The 21988-nt window shown below is 35.8% G+C and overlaps 1 protein-coding gene across 1 annotated transcript in view; it reads right to left on the reverse strand.

Annotated features, from left to right (window-relative positions):
• Positions 1 to 328: 328 nt before the first annotated feature.
• Positions 329 to 21988, reverse strand: part of ABCA13 (ATP binding cassette subfamily A member 13) — a 165809-nt gene continuing 144149 nt past the window's right edge. Inside the window, exons 51-56 of the mRNA XM_018069995.3 lie at positions 20468 to 20607; positions 17878 to 17981; positions 15219 to 15311; positions 3398 to 3503; positions 2358 to 2495; positions 329 to 847 (exon numbers count right to left, since the gene is read on the reverse strand). Coding sequence (XP_017925484.2) covers positions 758 to 847; positions 2358 to 2495; positions 3398 to 3503; positions 15219 to 15311; positions 17878 to 17981; positions 20468 to 20607 — 671 coding nt within the window. The 3' untranslated portion in view covers positions 329 to 757. The remainder of the gene's footprint in view (positions 848 to 2357; positions 2496 to 3397; positions 3504 to 15218; positions 15312 to 17877; positions 17982 to 20467; positions 20608 to 21988) is intronic.

A 21988-nucleotide genomic window follows, 5' to 3' on the forward strand; every position in this document is an offset into this window, starting at 1 on the left:
TAACATTCCCATTAAACATTCTTCTCTTTTTGACATTTTTTTGGAAAAAAAAATGAGAAAAAAAATAGGTCATTAAAATATACTTGAGAATACTTCCAGCAGCAACCCACAGGCATAAGGGAAAACTCATTGTCAAGTATGATCTATAGAAACTTGTTAAATATACTTAAGATAACTGGGAGGCAGACTAGTACACTAATAACCTCTTTAACATAAAGCCTTATGGAATACAGTGCATCCTTTATACAATAAAAAGGCTAATTTAGCTGAATTAATAGGGAAGCCAAAAGGCTCTCGATTTGTGTTATTAAATACAAATATTGGGTGACAGCCTAGCTACTGCTATCATTCAATGGTTTTTTCTTGACTTGTCATGTAAAAATTAGATATTAAATGTACATGCGAGAGAGTACTGTACCCAAATCAATGCAGTCACCACAAAAAAAATCTACTATGCACTGACATTTCAGATGATTTTTTTCCTCTGCATTAATTAGGCCATTTATATTTTAAAATTCCAGTTAATTTTTACCTTTTGGCAGATTTTTGGTCTGCATATAACCAGTTTCTTGTTTAACCAAGAACTGGTACCATTCCTTCTGGCCTTCAAATGCAAATTCACCTCTGCTTCTATTATTTGTTTCTCATACACAAATTGTTCACAGTTGAAAAATTATTGCATGTAACTTGTGTGTATATGTACACGCAAACATACACACACATATATGTGCTGCTGAAGCTTTATCCTTTTCTGAGCCTAGAGTGCAAGGTGGTCATGATGCTCAACAGGAGATCCTGGTGAAGAATGTGAGACTCCTTGCTGCTGTGTAGCAAAATTAATGAATACCTGTAAGACATGAGAAAAAGTAGGATTTTCAAAATAATAGTACTCGAATTTAATCTTTGGGGACATAGGTGATGATATTTTTCAGTTGCTTTCCTAAGCTTTTGCTTATTAATTAATTGCTTATGTTGAGGGAACCCATCTAGAGATATGTTTTGTAAACTAGAAATAATCCCTCTTCACCTCTCCAGCTAAGATAAGGATTGATAAATTATAAAAATAGTGGTAAAATGTGTTATTGAGATATGAAAATTATTTTTTATTGCTGCACAAGTTAGTGTGAAACAATGGTTTTAACTGCCTTTGAAATGACATAGCTAAAGAAACCAAATCTGTTGTTTCTGTCAATAACCATCACAGATAAGGGTCTAAATATTTCAAGGTGAAAACACACTTCTGAAAATTGCAGTGATGATTGAACAACTAATGTGTCTCCTTGAGTGGTTGTTCGTTTTGGTTTTTTTTAAAACAGATCTTACTACAGAAAGGTTTGTTTCCTTTTTAATCACACAATTATTTGACAGCAAGGAATGTAGAGGGAAAGGGTTATTTTTTATTCAAATGATCCTATTCATATGCAAACAAACTCAGGGTGCATGTTTGTTACAGGGGAGGACTATTTTCCTGTTTAAAACTGATACTCAGTTAGTCCTGGAGAGAAAGCAAGGGTGGGTGACTGAGGTGATGCATCATCATGAATAATGGAGGAAGTAAGCTTGAGTGAACAATGCCTGAACAATCAACAGGCTGTAATTGCCAGTATATGCGTCCATTCAGTGAATAGATAATTTACAAGCAGTTAGTAGATCAGTACAGATAAGTTCTTCAATAAAGTACTTCAATAATGATTTGTGCATGGGAAAAAGGAACAAGTTCACACCACCTATCATAGAAAACCAGTATTTTGACTATATGTGACTCTCATGTAGCATGCATACCAAGAAGTTGTATGTGAAGATGCTGTAACACATCAGGATCACCCAGAAAACCCATCCTTGCCATCAATGTGTTCTTCTCTTTATCAAAATGGGGTTTCACAGTTTTTAGTGTGGAATCTCTTCTGTCTGCTTATGCACTTAAAAGCCTCAAAGGAAAATGTACTGAAAATTTAAGGTATACCACGATTTACAGAGATTGGTTCAGCCTTTTCGAGGACACTGGTAAGATCCCAACTCTTGGGTTGTGGAGGTGGCAGTTCACAGTCCCGCTTTTTCATGCCACACATCTAAATGTATCTAAGCACAGATTATGTTTGTGCACACTACATGTGACTTACTGTGATGCTATTACTGTGCTCACCTCCAGTGCAAAAGAAATATAAAAGCAGAAATCACTGTGTGACCTGAGATGGCTTGGAAGTACTGGCTTATTGCATATATTTGGGTATCCTAGCAAATAACAGATTATTTTACTACATCAATAACTGCTGTATGCAGCATGTTTAGACCAAAAAAATAAAAAGGGAGGTGGGGAGGGGGGCATGGAAAGAAAAGAAATAAAAATAATAAAATACCTGCTCTAATGTGGTTTGGCTAATGGAATAGTGTTTGATTTGGAGAAAACCTTTGTGATTCTCTAGGACTCTGAAGAGCTCTGCTAAACATCCCTGACTTCGTGGTACGTGGTACTCAAGCAGATTGAGATGTTGTCCCTGAAAACAAGTAAAAATTATAAAAACAGATAAAAGTGAATGCACATCATTGTTTATAATTGGTCTAGCTACAATGGGCTCTTATTGTAGATTAACAGAGAAAATATGATCTTTTTAAAAAGAACATATGCATTGGTAGCACAAAGAACTGCTCATACTCAAAGCACAAATTTTGTGCGTGTTCTGAGACGACACTTTGTTAATCTCATAAAAGATATAAAAATTTAGGACAATTTTAAGCTATAGGTTTTTCATCCAACAGACTACTGCTGTTACAATGCAGTCTGGGAAAAGGCTGAGAACAGAGCTGGCTGAGCACAGTACAGATTTATAAACATATACACAAACAGGTTCATATCTAAGATAGTTGTTGTTTTCCATGATTCTTGTCCTAAACACAGTTAAAGTTTAAAATAAAAAATAAGAATTAATGGCCTTTCAGAGTTTTTCTTGAAATGTAGTTGCTATAGATCTTTTGTAAGGCTTTGTATTAAATCAAAGAATCTCAATAAAGGCTGAGACTTATCATTTCTGGACCATTTCAGAAAGCAATCACTGCAAATACTCTCAGTAACTACACTGTAATCCTACAGTGTTCTCCTACAGGAGAACACAAATGTGAGTTCAACTTCATCAATAATAAAAGCAAAAGGAAATTTTCACTCAGAGAAAGGGCCTTTTTTTTTTACATTGCCTAAATGCCTGTTTGGAGTTGATTTAACCAGTATCACAACTCAGATTTTTGTGAAATGCTTAAAAGAAAAATAAAAGGGATATTCATATGTACTTTTTCCAGGAAGATCAATATAACCAATCATGTAAATATCCAAACATGGATATACTGTTCTTACCAGCCCAAACTTAATCCTGCCATATACTGCAACAGGGAGTTTTAGCTGTACCTTAAACTGTGTTCCAGGAAAGTGCAGTTGTAGGCAGTCCAAAATAATTCTTCGATAGCTTGTTTCTTTACTAAGCCAAACCTTGACTGAATAACCGTCTCCAAACCTGAGAATGAGACACAAAAACATAAGTTCATTTGTCTACACTGTGAGGACAGGAAGAACATTTAGTTTTATTGATTTTCCTATGATTATGTCAAATGACATCATGTATGCCTACTGCATTATTGTGATTTTAGCATTACACTATTGAATAGTAGAATTTCAATGAAAAAATGTTAAATTAATAAGTGAAACAAAAAAAGTGTTATGCCTACATTTTAGTTACTACGAGATATTTCACTGTCCAATACACCAGAATTTATATTAACTATGTTTTAATTGCTATACTGCTTTGAGTCGTCAGCACAAAGTTATGATTACCGATCACATATACAGAAGAAAACAAACAAAAAAATCTTTTCTAATGAGAAAAATGGGTATGTAGTTCTATTTTTCATATCTGTTAACAAAACTGCACATTCAAATTCAGATTTCATCAATGTGACTGCAACTATGTTTTACAGATAGGCAAAGGCAAGTATAGGGATATTTAGGGAGGTGGAAAAGTTAACAAATTTTCTTTGTCTTTATGGCCATGCAATCTCTCAGAATACTTTAGGAAATGAACTTCTCTTTCTCAACACTCCCACATCTGTCACTCTGGGATGACTTCATTTTTTTCATTCTCCAGCTTTGTGATTACTCATTGCCAAATCCTTTACTCCAATTATTTGGTTTCTAGTGAGTACCCTCTGTAAGAATCCCTTGTGCCAAAACCCTCCTCTCCCATGTCTTTTCTGTGTACAACTTGTGATTCAGGGCAGCAGCTGGGTTAATTTGGTCTGACCTGTGTGAGGCACATTTTCACATGATCAAAGCAGAAGGATGTATCACAGCACGCTATATGATTGTGCCCTATTCCTATATATAAAAAGAAAAAGCTACAGATTATCGATCAAAAGGTAATAAAAGATAGAAAGAACTATTCTGCTATATATGTCCAGCTTAACCAGTGTCTGAGTGGCTCCCAGCAAAATATTTCACACAAAACGCTACATGTTCCTCAGCTATAAAAAATATATAGCAGTGTAAGTGCTTTAACTTTTATCGTGTCGGATCAGAACCTCTGTTCTTATAAAGCAATAAAGTCTTCATTTATTTCAGAGCACTGCAAGTTTCCACGATGAAAAAGACTATACTGCAGATTTTATTCTATTAAGAATTTCACATGAGTTCAAAATATCTTTTCCAAAAATTTCAGGCATCAATCCTAATTTTTTGTGTAGAATAAAACAGTAGTTGCTACACTTCAGGTACGACAATGGCAGTTTTTGCATAAAAACTTGCACTGTATGAAAAGCCCCATTACAAATAAATTAGTGTAGGGTTTTTTAACCTTTGGTTGGTTTTTTTTTGTTTATTTTTTATTGCAGTCAAATGCAACCACTGAACTGCTTGAAATTGATTAAGAAGGAGCATTCCTGACACAGTGTCCTGTCTGTTGGTTCCTGAAGGATGCTACACGAATCAAATTGTATTGGGTCCAAGCTGCAGGGTACAAAATATCTACTGGACAATGTAGCCTGACAGATGAACAGTGTTGTTACATCAAAGAGATCCAGAATAAGGTGGAATCCAAAGCAGTGTCTGGCAGATTTGCTTTGCAATGATTTACTAAGACATAAATAGATCTTTAATTACATGTTTTAAATGCATAACATCATCCCTGAAAAAACACATGTGACGATAAAAAAAGTTGTTACAAAGATTGATATAGTTGACAAGGGTATTCAATTTAGTTGACAGCTAACCTGAGGCAACATTTTACAAGAGATCATTGATTCTGATCAGTTTTCTGGCATTTCTATACAGCCACCATTGAATTATAGTTTGAAAAATGCTGGCTTATGGGGACATTCAACAGTCTCATAAAATGAAATTGCTGTATGCAATGAAGTTTCCAAAGAAAATGGATCAAAATTCTGATTAACAAAGACAGAGAAGTCTGTGGAACTTTGGTTTAGTTCTAAATTGTGAATGACATAAACAACAGCATGGCGATGATAAAAAGCTTTAAAGGATTTTCCTCTTTTGGCTCGTCAAATTATGATGCTTCTATATCTAGATTTTATAATTCATTTTAATACAAGAGCTCCCCATATAAACTAAGTTGATCAGCAGTAAACATTTCCCCCTGCTATAATCAGCAAGCTGCTCTTGGTAGCACACTGAGGCAATGGAAATTGAGTTGACCATTTTTTTTTTGCTCTGTTTTATTATATTCAGACAATATAATTAGTTCAGAAACCCGAAGTGGAATTACAGAGAAAAGCACAATCTGCTTTGATTAGCACTGTTAGGGTCAAACTTTTAGCATCTGATAGTTCAAGACTAAGGAGGAAAACATTATCATTAAAATGGCATGAGTTGAGCCAGGACACTCATTCAGCAGTCATCTGCTGCAAAATAATCATCGCCTTTCGAAGCTATTCGACAAAGACATTTTCCACTCCCACATTACTTTAACAACACCTTCATTTGTGTACAAACACACACACACAAAAACACATATTCTGACAAAATAAAATAGTTTTCCTCTCTCAATCCTTCCTCTTTTTCTTCAGTCAAACCAGTTGTTCACGCTTGACTTTCCCCTTATTAGTGGGTCTGGAAGTATTGCTTATTGACTCCCAGTTTTACCTGCTGAAAGGCCACCATGAGACAGAAACTAAAATCTAAATTCCCAAATCGGTTGTAAACTATTTAACTTAAGTATTTAACAACAGCATCAGCTGCAGAAGCATCAGCTGCAGAAGTATGAGCTTAGCATGGACTACAAAAATACAATTTTAATTTACATAGGTCCTCAAGATACCTGAGCCACTCAGATAACAAGGGAACTAAAGGAACATAAAATGGCAACAAGGAATGGAACAATTTCCATACCAGGAATTAGTAAATAGGCTAAAACTTTTCAGCATCAAAGAAAGATGACAGGTGGTTGAAAGGTGTTTTTAACAAGCTCAGAATCATGACTAAGCAGTGTAACTAAGAAAGAATTCTTCACTCTCCTATGTTTCTCATGCAAGAGCAGGGAACATCAAATTAAATTATAGGAAACACAATGCCAAATCAGTAAGATGAAGTAATTTTCCTTACAGTACCTAGGGAAACTGCACACTCATCAACATGGGATGTGCTGGATGCCAGAACTTGACATGAGTTGAATAGGAGACTAGAGAAATTCATGATAGGGATGTACTAAAAGCACCTCTAGCTTAGGAAGCCTCTAAGAAAGAAATTGCTGAAGGTGATTGAGCAATGTGGAAAAGTAACTGCATGTGCTTATCTTGTTCTTGTACTTTTTCCTCCTGGTTGCTGTCAGAGAGAGAATAGTGTGCTAGATAGGTCTTTGATCTGACCTTAGGGTTGTTTTGATATAAATATCACAAAGAGGAGGTCAGCCTGGGCAAGTCACCCAAAAGGTTCCTCAGTTCTCAGAAGGGTTTTGCAGCCTGTGATAAAGATCCACAGCCATACTGCCAGCAGTACAAAAATAGATTATGTAAATTTACGTCAGATATGTGTCTACACAAGCCACAGTCATGGAATAAAGTGTAGCCAGATCTATACTGATGAGGAAGACTCCTAGATGCTTCCCTGGTGCTCTTTCTGGCCTTGCAAAGGGAATGGAAATAGATTTAGTTGCCCAAAGTCTGAAAATTCTCATAAATATCAAGGAGAGCTGCCACTTGGGGCAGAGCAAATTTTCAATATTCCCTTCTGCCCATTTCTGGGAGATTCTGGTTCAGAGGCTTGAATGGGGACAAGAAGAGATGTTGCTGAAACACAAAGCATTGTAGCCATACAGATAAGCCTAAACTGGGCTGGTCGTAAAAGGGTCTCTAGAGGAGCTAACACAATGTTTTTTTGAAGCTTGACCCATGAAATCCTTTTTTTATGAAGGATAAAAAAGAAAGTACATTATCAGTGGACTTCTATTTGGAAAAACAAATAAAAAAAAAAATCTGTGTTTTCATTTAAAAGCCCTAGGAGTTAGCTTGTCTACAAATTAACAAAACCAAACCTAGAAACCACTGTTTTAACTTACAGCAGGTCCAGAATGACCAGCTTATCAAATCCCACTCTTCCCAAATCCAATTTACCAATGCTTCTTTCCCCCAGTCAAAATTGCTGAACGCAACCTCAGGAAATCAAGAACATGGCCCTATATCCTAAACTATGATGAAGAAGAAAGGCATCTAATCACCCATATGCTTTTTTTCCACTAATCAAAGAGTGCATTTCCTGGAGAATGTTGTGCTATATATATACATCCAAAAATTACAGCTCCCAGAAAGTTTACTGGTGGAAATATAATGTGCATACTTTGTGTATGTACTAGTTTGATCAAAAGATTACTTCAAAATTACATTATTGGATAACAAAAAAGTAGTAAAGAGAACACTGGCACTTAATGTCTGCAAGAAACTGCATCTTTTAGAATATATGCCATAAATTCCCAAAGAGGGAATAATTTGCTACTGTGCTGTTTGCCCCTCTGCTTTGGTTTGCATTCATTTGCCGACAGATATAGTTCTACTTTCCCTAAGAGAACAGAATCATTATGTTGTTTAGGTTGGAATAGGCCCCATCTAGACAAGATAACTTGGTTACGCCAGTATGATTGCTGAAGCACAGGATCCAGATCCAGGTTATTCCTCTTACAGCCTTAGACACAAGCACAGTTTACAAACAGAACTAAGCTTGAACAACATTGAAAACAAAACACTTTGAAAAACACTGAAAAATAAACAAAAATTGAAATGAAATTATCAAAACACATCACAATTCAAGATAATCTTATATCACACAATCTATTTAATTATTTCATCTATTAAGCAGTAGATAAAGGCAATACATAGGAATGAAAAAAATGTTATTAATTTTTAAATACTCATGGTTTTTTTTAAAAAAAAACTAAAATCAAATGCAAATACACTGTCACATGCAAAATATGATTTCCTTCTACAATTATTCAGAATCTCAGCATGGCTGAACAGAAAAACTTGATTAGTTGCAACAAACAAACAGACATAAATAAATTATAAAATCTCTCTTCTACCTACTAGTCATAGATTTTGTTTCATCATTTTTTAAGTGATCATTATTTTTCCAGGATAACGATAGGAACATGAAAACAGTCATTAAAACAATGAGTAAACTTGTTCTGGTATATTATACATGCATTATTTATTCACATACACTCTGGGCTTTCATATCAAACTATCTAAAGGTAATTTCTGTATTCAATAATATCATGGCCATAACACTGACTGCCCCAGGTTATGAGCAGTGCAGGACACAACTTTGCTCTCTGAATGTAGGCTTCGAAGTTCTTAGCTATGATTTCCAAATGTGGCAAAACCCTCAAAAAATCATGTTAATTGTTTATACATGTGCACACAAAATCTCTCTGCATATGAGTTTTTATGTATGCATAAAAATATACATATATTTATATATGCATAAAAATATACATATATATATGTATATCTGCAAATATAAGCAAGTACCAGGGATTTGTTACTCTTGCATTATTTACATATTATATTCCCAGAGAAAGAGGAGCAGCAACTCTAGTTCTGTGCAAAGCTGATGGTGCAGCCTATAAAGAGCCCAAAATATTTCTTCAAAGCACCTTCTGGGGCTCAACAGTGAAAAAAAGGAGTAAGTAACATTATTAATGGGTTGCTACCACTGGGTTTGGGTGTACTGCTTTTTAAGAACATAACAATCAGGATATTACACACTAAAATTCTATTAAAAGGACCTTATCAACACGTCAAGGTCAAATTCTCAAGTTAAAAGGTGTTATCATGGAGACGAGCTGTGAAATTAAAATTTAAACCACATATTTACCTTATGTAATAAACTTTAAATACATGATCACATAACACCTAATCATGAATTCCCTATCATGAATGCCTTACAAGCTATAGCGGATGTACCCACTGAGACAAGTGGATTTATTTACTGTAACACCTAGAAAATGTTGCAAATAAGATAGCAGATTGATGAGAAAAGGAAAGAAAAAGGAAAGAAAATGCTTCCTAGTTCTGGTATGTCCTGGGGAACTGATTTCTATTCTTTGATCCCCACACACCTGTGTGGTCTGTGATAGCTCACTTAGACCACATTTTTCATGGCTGTTTCCTGTCTTGTTAGAGGCCCATCTTGAGACCTAGGGCTCCAGTGGGCAGGAGGAATTCACAGTGCTTTCTGAAACACTAACAGCTAGAGCTGAATTTAACAGGCATTGTACTTTGAATGCAATGTTGAACAAATGGAAAATATTTAATCATAAACTGCTCAGATGGACTACTCTAACCCTTTAAATGAAAAAGTACAGAGATACAATGCAACATCCTGTGGAAAAAAATAGTCTAAAATGACAAAAAAATGCATTGTAATGCGCATGTGCAGTGAGGCTGAATTAACGTTGCACTAAGCTTTATGTGAGTGAAAAGATATTACTTTTGAACTCTCAATCTGTGTGTTTTCAAAACTTTAAGAACTCTTTTCTTCAAACTTTCCTCTGGAAAGATAAACTAATAGCTATACTGCATGATTACAGATCCACTGCCTTAATAGATTTTTCATGTACAAAAGGAATGGATTTTCTGGTTAAGAATAATAGACATTATATTAATGTCTATATTTTATAGCATGTAGGAAACTTGCTGCTAGTATAGCAGTTAATATGATAACACTGTGTCCACTGAAGGCTGAAACACTGACGAGATCTTTAAATTTAATTCTCTCTTTTCCATTTAAGAAATCTACATGTGTGAGTTTGAGGAAAGCAACAAAATATTCTCAATCAACTTTAAAAAAAAAGATAAAATATAAATAGTCTGCCAACATATTTTCCATTCTAACCCAGCTACAACAAATGGATTAATTGTTGTCTAATTTAATCAAATGGCTTGCTGATAAAATTTGAGCAAAGACTTGATGTGTGTCCAGCACCTGAAAAATTGGTATGGGTTTTTCAAATATGAGAAGTCTGTCCAGATGGCCCTAGAATGAAGTATAGTATTCAAAATGTTGTTCCCAGAGAATTGGCCAGCTGTATCTAACATGAAAATGCTTCTCTGAATTTTTTAAAAAAGCATTAAGTATAATGGAGAATACTGGAGAGAGCATTTAAATGTAATCCATTCACAATTTAGAGTAATTGACTCATTTGGCAGGAGTCATCTGAAATTAGGCTTTAATGGGCACAACTGTTCACACATCAATCTCAGACAAACTATGACTAGAACTAAGATGCTAACTTTTTGGAAATTGCCACTCAGTTTGTTCTTGTAGCTACCACCTTTCTTGACATTATTTTGAAATTTTCCACTGACAACAAAATACCTTTCTAAAGGAGTCCAATTCTTATTATTCTACTGAGAAACATCTGAGGGTACCTTAAATCCATTTAAACATACATAAATATAATTAGGGCTCAACAGTTGAGAGCAGAAACACAAACACCTATATTTGTATCAAGAAGATATTTTTGGATGAGCATTTTGTAAAAGGCTTGAACGAGGGCTGGAAAATATGGACAAGTCTTACACATTAGAGGCAGAGTCACTTTCTGTATCCCTAAGAAGCTTTTATGTTTCACATTACCATCTTCCTGGAGTTCACCCATACCCTTCATAGCAGAATTTTGTACTACCATCTGACAAAGCTGTACTCAGCCCAAGATTATGATCTTTCCCATCTGCCAAGGGATGAAAGTGTAGCCAGAGAGAGAGAATTGAATCCTTGAACTTCCCAGCAGAGCAAAGAAGCAAATTTAGCAGGGCCCTAAAGAGGACCCATTAAGCCTTCGTCACATATCCATCAAAAAGATGATCATAATCTGCACTTTACATGCTGGAATGGTACTAAAGAATAAACAAATAAAACTATTTCCATTAAGACAGACAGAATTCACCAAGAGGGGAAGAAAGAATGTCATTTAGTGGATGTATCTACATTTAGAAGAGGAAAAAAATTCTTGAGATGTACTAATATAGTCATATGCAATATCAAAATAGGCTTCTATTGTTATTTCTTACAATACAGGACTCATTCTATCATAAATGAAAGCTGTATGAAAGTTTTCTTTGCTTTAAGTGTTCATACAGTGTTTAGACTTCTTTCCTTCTTGCAATCTTCAAAGGTAGATCAGGTCGCTAGTAATTGATTTTAAAATACTTGTTCAATTTGATGTGTAGAAACAAACTGAAGACAGATATCAAGGATATCAAGAGCTTCTTATATATAGGAACATATTTAAAAAAACAAGCTGTAAAATCTAACAGAAAACCCCACAATAATCTACAACTGTGATCCCATTTAATTTACCTTAAATTACCTTTACATATTGATTTTAGCAGGCAAGATAGGTACTAACCTAATTCATTTGCATACATAGCACACAAATACACCATCCAAACCCCAAATTTTTAGGATATGCGTAATGTAGATTAAATCAGATGCAACAAAATCAGTTATGTTTATGCTTTCCTTCACTTGTATTGCTTCATGACGCACTTGTTTTAAACAAAATGTAAAAAGTAATGGGGTTTTTACTGTGAGATGGTGCATGGGACAAATATACTAGACAGTACTAATTGCAGGAAACACTGAAACACCAGGAAAACATTAGAGAATATATGAGTGAAGGTGGCTGTTAAGGAAAGCAGTCTTCTTCAGGTAGGTGTTTCCTAATAGGAGATTAGATTTAGTAATCCTTATGGTCTATCGCTTTAGAAGAAACAATGTTTTGCTCTGTATGGCAGCGAGAATGGTAGTGATATTAAAACGTCGGGAGGGAAGGAAAATGGGAAGGAAGGAGTAACCCAATATTCTCCAAAATCCTGGAAGTTTTTCAGGATGTTCACAAGTGGACTGCAAAGTGAGAAAATGAAAATATTAAAATAATTTAAAGCTTAATTATTTCAGTGGTTTTCTTTGGAGTAATAAGTAAAAGAATTCTGCTTCTCTACCCCTTTCCCATCTCATGTAGATGCAGAAATCCTCCATAAGGTATACAGTAGCATATCTGTAAATTGTCTTCAAATAAGTCTGAAACATTAATAACAGAGAAGGTACAATGTTTTTTAATCTCATAACAGTTACTTTTATGTGTTAAGTGTGTGATAGCCTGGGGTTAATGATGAAGGGCCATATTGGCAAGTGTTGAAGGGAAGTTTGGAAGCAACAAAATAAGAGGAGTAGAGGAACAGGTTTTGGCTTCTCCCTAGCACTTGTCAAAATTTTCCAAAGAAAACATGGAAACATCTTTACTGTGTTCTTAATAAAAAATAAGAGTGGGAAAAACAAACAAACAAACAAATAAAACAAAACAACCAACCAACCAACAAACAAACGAACAAAAAAAGGCAATCTTTAACATTTGTGTGTATATGAGGTTTCAAAACTGTGCTCTCTACAGTGGCTTTGTTCCTGCCAGCCAACAAAATTAATTAGGCAGCCAGAGCAAATTCAGATAACTGCATGATTTTAAATAAATCCTTTGATAAAGTTAGTAGCTATTTTTTTACTAATAAAGTGTTCTAAAGGTTTAAAAAATTCAATGGATTCCTGAAAAATAAGTGTGGAAAATTTGGAGACCAAATCAATTAATAAGCTGGGAGTTAAAGGGATTTTAGTCCTGCCTTAAATGAAAAGTCTTAGTGCACCTTGAGATGCACAGTTTCTGTGAAAGGTCTCAGCAATATTGATCTTCAGTGCACATATTACCCCACATGAATGTCACTGACATACTGTAAAGAACAGTCATCTGCTGATAGTATGAAAAATTCTTAATGTAGAGAAGGAGTGGTTTTAATGAAGTTACAATGATTCTAAAAAAATAGTTGCTACAAATATGACTACCAAATATTCTTATTATGACCTTGCTTTAGAAAATTCAAAAGAGGCACCCATACTGCCTTGATTCTTGAACAGCAAATCTGTGAATGTCTCAATAAATTCAAAATTAATATGAAGGCACTTCCAGCATGATACTTCTGCATTGATATGCTAACTGTGATCTGAAAGAGGTGTATCTACAAAGGCAGTGCAGAAAATTGAGAAATAACTGTCCTATTTATATGAATATGGTGCATACTTATGAGTATGCTTATGATGTCTTGTTTCCTTAAGAAGGCAAATGAAAAGATGCTCTAAAGGAAACATCAGAAGTGGCAAAACAATGAAAAAGTCACTGAGAAGATAAAGAGGAAGGTAGCCTTTGTGAAATATCTTATTTTGCCCTCTCAAAGTCAAGCTGCAAGGACAGAGACAGGTACTCACTCCAGAGGATCTGAAACATAAAAAGGAGAAACACATTTTTCCCAGCTAACTTTGTACACTCAGCTGAAGCGCCTAAGTAATACTATTTTTTCTTATTAGGGGGCACACACATCTTCAAAAAGCAGTTTCACCTGTCCAAGATCTGCACTGTCCTCTACAGATGTCTATCTATCATATTACAAAAGGAATAAAGGATGCCTGCACTCTCTCTAGTCTGCTCCAGCTCTATGCTATGAAACTTGGGAAGAGATAGGATGGCAAAGGCAAAGACCTAGATGCAAAAGAAGCCGAAACTGCTGAAGAGCAATTAACTTCTCATGCCTCCAGAAATTGTGGCAACTACTCCCTGAAAAGGTATACAAACATGAAAAGAAGGCTATGATCACACAGAACCATCAGAAATACAGATGCAGACCTCATTTTTTCGCCATCCAGTTTGCAATGTCTTTAGATGAAAGTTTGTCTTGATGAAAAAAACTTGAAAGGAGAGAGCTTATTAAAGTAAATGTGAATCAGGCCCATCACGCCAATGCAACTGTGAAACAAGGGTCTATGGTTCTACCCAAAAGGAAGGGCAGAAAGCCAAAAGTGCCATCAAGGGACAAGAAGTTATCTACCCTATAAACAAGGCAGACAGCAATTCCAAAATATTTCTGTAGAGCTTATTGCCATTGACAAATGCATCTGCACTTGAGTGCGAAGTGCTGAGCTAGTACAAAGCAGTGTAGCTTTGCTGCTTGTAAATGAGCTGTATCATCTTACACAGCTGACTGTCTGGATGTCCTAACAATTACACTTATTACGGAATGTAAATGTTCTAGCTATAAGTTGCAGCAACTTTCCCCTTAGCTTCTGATCCTCTTTCCTTTATGTTCGTTAGAGCCCATGCTCTAAATTAAACATTAACAGGTATTAAATTAACTCATGAATAGAGTTCAAAGAGAAAAGAGGCTTATGCACACCAGGAAAAGGATGCATAAAATAGCATAAATATCTGCAATTGTCAGTGAATTTGGTAGGAAGCAATAGATGTTCTTATGGGCTGCTGACCTGTTAAAAGTGCTTCTTCCTGTTACAAGAAATCCTCAGAAGGAGTCAAATTGTATTTTATCACTGTGTTGAATTCTCACAACGTATTCCTTAGGTTGCGTGCAGAAGTGCTTCATTTTAGATACTGTCTCTTAAGATCTATCTCTTTCAATTACCAATGCAGACTACAAAGCATTTTAGCAATGCCATATGTCAACTTAGCTTGCTAAGATATCCTAATTGGCTCTTTTTTAACTTCAGCAATGGCAGGAAAAGGAAGATGTGCTTAGCAGTCATAAGTGTTTATGCCTTAGCATTACTAAAGTGTCTAGTCAGTTCTTACATTGAATGCAGATGTAGAGGGTTTGATATTGACATATAATACCTGTTTTTAATATGCTGGGGAGAACCAAGACACTTAAAACTTCCATTGACCATAATAGCAAGCCGTGTGCAGAGAGCTTCACATTCTTCCATACTACAAAATGAAGTGAAAAAAGAAAATTAAATAAATAATAGTGAAAACAGAGAACATTATTTATATCTAACTTTAGTTAAAGTGGAAGGGATCTGGACAGCTGCAAAAACAACTACACAAAACCTTTGACTTTAAAGGGCAACAATCAAAGCTGTAACCCTAGTCAGTACATACCAGAAGTTATACCACATGACAGCTAGAAGAGATCCCTAATCCACCATTTATGTTTTTAGTCCATAACTAATTAGACAGTTCTGGCAACAACACAAAGGCATCAGTACTGTACACAAATGCCTGATAAGCAGTCTCAAAAATGCCATGAGTGTGAGAGCTATGAATGCTGTTATTCCCTGTGATACCTGTCTGTGGTTATTCTAAGCTAAAGGATAGAAGAAGTAAGCTTCCACAGATTGCCTTTTGCGCAGTACATACCCTTGAAAAGGAGTTACCCTTAGTCTGATTACAGGGTAGAAGAAGATCCAAAACACTACTATCCAAACAGAATTTAGGACATGGAAATGCAGTTGAATAGAAAAACAGGATCCTCCTCTAGATGTGACTGCTTTGGATGATAATAACTTTGACTTGTAAATCTAAGGGCAGATGGTCTGCCACTCTACATATTATACAGAATTGTGTGAGCAGCTCTTCCAAAGCAGCACATCAGGGCATTGGCTGGGTCATACTCATCATTCCAAAGAGGAGTGAAAGATTGTTGACGTACTTGAAATTCATCATGTGTCCGACCCAACCCTTCTGAGACTGCTAAGCAAGAGATGTCTTGTGTGCCTCAGCCACGGTCCAGTCCAAATCAAAGTGCTTTGACTGAACAAGCACTGGCAATTAAGTAATCCCCAGAAACAATTCCCTTAAAATAGCACAGGGCTGTGGTGAGAACTACCAAACTGCTATATTTGAGAGACATGGGGAGAGGGCTTGCTAACACATCTTCCAACAAATCAGGAAATTCACTGATTAATTTCTAATGCTCCCCTTGGCATAACACTCCCTATCTGTGGTAAAATGGCATAAAAATAGGGCTGTAGGGACTGTTGATATAACCTCACTCCTCCCCCATTGAAACAAAAGTTTTGTCTCTGAAATTTTAGTAAAAAATTCTCTCTGAAAAGTAAATAGTCCTCAAAAACTAATTTTTACACAGGAAACCGTGTCTATACCTTACAGATATGTTTTCTGATATGCATGAAGGTTCACTTCATAAGAAAAATTTCTGTACTTATACAAGTAAATAATCTCAAATAAATCTCCAATGGCCTTCAGCAAATAGTATTAGTATAGAATAATTTCTCTTTCTTCCACCCTGGGACAACAGTGTGTACACTGTCATTGTACTTATATCCTCCTCAAGTCATTCATTTGTAGAGATATATGTGTAGTTAGTAACAATTTGATAGATTTTGCTTGTTTATTTACAGCATATTAGTAATGAGACCACAAGTCTCTTCAGTTTAGCTGGTGTTTGCAAATACAGATTCCTAATCTGGGTTGAAAAATCAAAGCACACTCTTTCTTGAAAACCACTCAAGTGAATTCACAACGCATAACTCATATTCCCTAAATGAGTGAGCTGGTAAGCACTTGGGTATCAAATACAACTATGTGATTTTCAAAATTCACCTTCCATAAATAATATACTACAATCTTTTTGGAGCACTTTCCCATCAATAATGTACTGGGACAACAGATACATTTTAAGAACATCTGAAAAAATTTGAAAATATAAAATATTGAGGCACGTTTTCCTGCATTCCTTTATTAATTCATCTATGCTTCAAATCTCATTTGAACAAAATGTTACATTGCTGTTTTGATTTGTAAGCTCTGTCCTGTTTGCAAATGTTTTCATGATCTCTCCCTCATTTAAAGACATTTTATATATAGTTATACATACTATATATATTCCCAAAGGGAACATCAATTTATTGCATTTTACTACAGATGTTACAAAACAGTATTGATGTTTCCTCTGTTAAACCAGACCATATCAGAGAACTGACAGGATATTTAATGTAGACGGACTCGTCTAAGAGGATGGGATCACTCCTGCCATTTCCAGAGTGCATAGAGAGAGTAGAGCAAGAGAGGAGCTGACGCATCCCTCTTTAGGATACCATGGCATACTCTTTTCATACAGTGATGCAAAACAGAAACTTAATAAAATCATAAGGTTTTTCACTCTCACCTCCCTTTGTAAGGACTTTTAAGGTGGGCAGCTGCAAAAAAATAACCTAATGTTCCAAGCAAGAAAAGACACAACAGCACTGAATAGAAAGAGCATAGAAAAGGAAGGATTAATTGCATCATTTTTCTGTGCCTGCAGCCCCTTAACCCACATTCTCTTCCTTAAAAATCAAATATAGAAAATATTTGGGATTTACACAGGCTCAGCTTTCACAGGCAGGAAGGAATTGCCAGAAAATTCCAAGACATATTCTGTATTTCACACGAGGGTGAGCATATCTTCAGAATATGAAGAATATCCTCGGTTAACAGTGGGTGAGGAGACAGAACAAGAATATGCTGGCAGCTGAGGTAAGGGTTTTACCTGTGAGATGTCAGCACAGCTGCACAGCCATCCTGAACTTCCTTCAGGATGGTTTTCCAAAGGTGGCGTTTAGAGCAGGGATCCATCCCAGAGCTGGGCTCATCCTATGGGAAAGATGAAAGTGACAACACAGCAGCATGGGAAAAACATACAGTGGGTCCTGCACAGCATGAAGAATTAACAGAACTCATAATAAAATCATATATTTTTCTCTTCAAATGTTACATTTTCTCTTCAAATGTTACAGTTTAATTTCTGCATTTATGGAAGGCACTTTTAAATAAAGAAGTAGATATATAAATGTTTTTTATATATATTACATATTAAAGATACATTTATAAATTATTTATAAATATATATATGTTTAGTAATCTATATACATGTACTCTTTTTGACAGGAGACACTTGCAGGTGTTTTTTTCTCACTTTCTTGGAGGGTTTGGTGACTGTTTCTCTGCTACATGCACATCTCCCATGATTGCAAACAAGTGGAGAAATCCTGTAGCTCCTAGCTGGCTGCACTGTCCATCCCATATCCAGGTGTTGCTAGTATGTTTGGATTTGGCATTCCCCACCAGTTGATCCCACAGTCCCTTTGAGAGGAATTCTCACCCACGGTGGAGAGAATTCATAGGATTAAGGAACATTAACTCAGTGCAAACTGTCTATCAAACCCATTTCCCTCTTGGATGGCTTTCATGGAGAAAGTGAAGCTAGAAAAACTATATTTCCCCTTCCTATCTAATCCTTTTTTCCTCACTAAATCAAATTTTTACCTCATTCACCCATAGCAGCAAAAGGAATGATATCTGCTTGTCAAATCAGATATCTCTGTCACAACAAAACTAGGGAGAAATAAATTCTTACAGTTGATCTTAAACCTATGGAATTCCATGAGGGGTGTCAGCACCTATTAGGGTGGTATGGCCTTGGCCAATGTATTTGTCGCAAGGATTTCAAGCTGAAACCTGGAAACAAAGTTTTCAAGGAACAAAGCAAACAAAACATGCAGTTTGATGCTGATTTTGGTGCTTGGCTACCAGTGGCAGAGGTGAAAAAATTCAGTTTAGTCTCCCATTGTCTGTGGGTTGCTAACAAAGAAAATGTAAAAAGCAATAAACATAAAGCAACCCACACTTTTACTCAAATTAATAGCCATGATCCTGGAAGCAATCTAGAAGCAGATTCAGTAGTTTATAGTGGTGTTTATAGTGCTTTCAGACAAAATAAAAATAAAAAATCTTTTTAAAATACTGAATACCTCCTTAAAAATCTATGAGCTTTCTAAAGCCATCCCAATGTTTTAAAGCATTTGACATGTTTAGATATTTTTCTTTCCTCTTGTTCTTCTATATGCAATAGTCTGTGCCCTGCAGCAAGAAGGAGGCTGAAATGTATACTTGCAGTAGTATACTGTCATAAAGACACACAAAAACAGTTGGAGCATTTTCTAAGATCAGGAAAAGCACTGATTTAAGATTATATCCTCCTTTTACTAACTGAACCAAGGTCAGTTTAAGCATAAAATGTAAATAAAATAATTCAGCTTAGAAGTGAGGCAATGATAGTCAGCTAGTAGCAGCAAAATGTGTCTGATCTTCTGAAACACGAACTCCAAGAGATCAGTTTTGTCTGGTTCGACTTAGCCTATGATCTGTTACTGGAAGCACTGGTTTCTCTCTCAACTCTGAGGAGCAGCTTTTCTTGCCCTGACTGTTTTGAAAGGTTTATTCCACTGTTGAATTGGTTTAGCTCTTCTCAGCCAAGGCTTAAGAAAGGGATGTTCAATATTCTCTAGTGAAACAATAGGCAATGATAAGAAGGAGTATGTGGTAGCATAATGATGCAGTTCTCTGCAGATCTATTGTAGATTCCTGATCTTCAATACAAAAGGCATTATTTAAACTGGAGGGGCCAGTTTCAGGCCTAAATGAGCAGTACTATGCAAGCACCAAAACAACATGTGGTAAATAATTCAAATTAATATAATTCAGGAGTATTAGTTTGATTGTGTGACTTCTGAATCCAAAAAAATGTAAGAACTAGCCAGATTTATGAAAGATGACCTAGCAAGAAATAGGAATATTCTGAAAAAGATGAGTTGATAATTTATTATACTAGTTCCAAATTACTAATTAAAATAAGAGTCTTCCTCCTTTAAGAGGCCAATAGATTTGCTCATATGTATTTTTCTCATGTTATGTACAAAATAGAGAATACATAAACCATTAATATATTTTACATTACATTATTTTTTCTCCTTCTACCTGGGTAAATCTTAAAAAAATTGAATATGTGTCTGGGCCATGGGATGCTACAATTTATTTATGTTTAGGGCTTTTTTCTCCCTGCTCATCCAATTAAGCCAAGGAAAAAACAAAACAAAACAATTTCAGTTTCAATTTTTGTGAGCACTAGAGAATAAAATTAAAGGTATTCATAGAATAGAACAAAGAGTACAGTTGTACCTCCATGTATCAATTACTCCCTGACTGATCAGGAAACTACCTGATTTTCTTTAAAGCAACATACAAGAGAACAAAATTCAATGTAACCCATTCATCATAGGCACAGTGTTACCTTTACTCACCAGTAAAAGTATTTGGGGTTTACCAACTAAAGCCACAGCAGTAGAGAGCTTCCTCTTTGTGCCAGCACTGTATGTTCTCACCAGTTTGTCTGCATGGGCATTGAGGTGTAACCGGTTAACAAGGTCCTCTGCAACCTGTGGTTCAGAAATTTGAAGGCCAACGAAGATGAGTCAGATCAGGTAGCATTTGTGCTTAGACTAAAACAATATTCTGTTCATAAATATAAAGCAAATGTACATGTTGTTTCCTTATTAATCCCCACTTGCTGCATATTATTATTTTGAATCTTAAACACATACAAAAAGCTTCTCTGGGACCCCTTAGTTCTCCAAAAAGGATAAGGATTTTCTCATACAGAAAATCTGGCTTTGTCATTTCTTGGAACAGTCATTTGCATTCAGTTTGTGTCAATAGGTCAATGATCTAAAATTTCTCTCATTTCACTCATTCTCCAGTATTTATTTGATCAAACATCTTAAAGACTGAAAATTCAAGAGACAAAATTCTCCATTGGCCACAGAAAAAGATGAAAATGTCAGAAAAGCAAGGCACAGATGAAGGATTTACAGATTCTTAGACACAAAAGGTAACAGGGTTAAATTAACATATCCTTGTAATAACTGAGAGGGGTAAGTTGACCCTAGCTGGTTTGGGTTTAATTGCTTAAAGAATGTGTGATTTGAGGAAGCAGACGAGCACATCTGGAGACAACGTTCATGCCATCCCCTACAGCCTTTCTTCTTTGCCTGTCAGACACAGTTCTAACATACAAGGGTCCCTCAAATAGTGGTGCTAGAGAATTTTAAATGTAGCAATAGCCTTAGTCCATCTATATCAGCTATCACTGCTGGACCATCCAGGGAGACCTGCAAAAACATGAGGATCACAGCAGCAACTTTTCTACTCCTTAGTGCCAAATCCCTCCTGCAAAGAAAGCAGCAAGTGTTTAGTGGCATGTGTCTGGGGGCTGTATCATCAAGAGGTGATCAACTTTGTAACAGAGCAGGTATGTCTTCAACCTGTATGTATGGACAGCTGGGAGATTCTTGTAAAACAAATAGTTACGTGGTGCTCTATTGCCCGAAATCAGCTGCCACAGCACCCCAGTGGTTCATTCCCTTTGCACCCTCTGCATTGCCTTCAGCAGAAAGCAAGGAAGGACTGCAAGGATTAGTCACATCAGATGGACAGTCTCCAATTACTTCAGAAAATCCAATAGAAAAAAACAATTCAATAAACAATATTGTGAATTAATATTCACTATTCACCACAAACAAATTGCCATGAGCATAATAATATTTTTATTAGACAGTTTTATGCAAACTCCTTTGGCATTTGTGACCATTTTAGCAAGATTTCTGAAGTGCTAGTTATAAAAATAAGACACTTCTGAGAGAAAGTTCTCTCTACGCAGGAACAACAGTGCAGTGGCAAGAATCTGCAGTGTTCTAGTGATGATCCTCACACTGGTATTTATAGTCACTTGTGTTTGGTGTACCTGAATGTGGAACCCGATGGCA

This window comes from Manacus vitellinus, unplaced genomic scaffold (assembly GCF_001715985.3).
Source record: "Manacus vitellinus isolate BGI_N305 unplaced genomic scaffold, ASM171598v3 scaffold_17_pilon, whole genome shotgun sequence".
In the NCBI taxonomy this organism is placed as follows: Eukaryota; Metazoa; Chordata; class Aves; order Passeriformes; family Pipridae; genus Manacus; species Manacus vitellinus.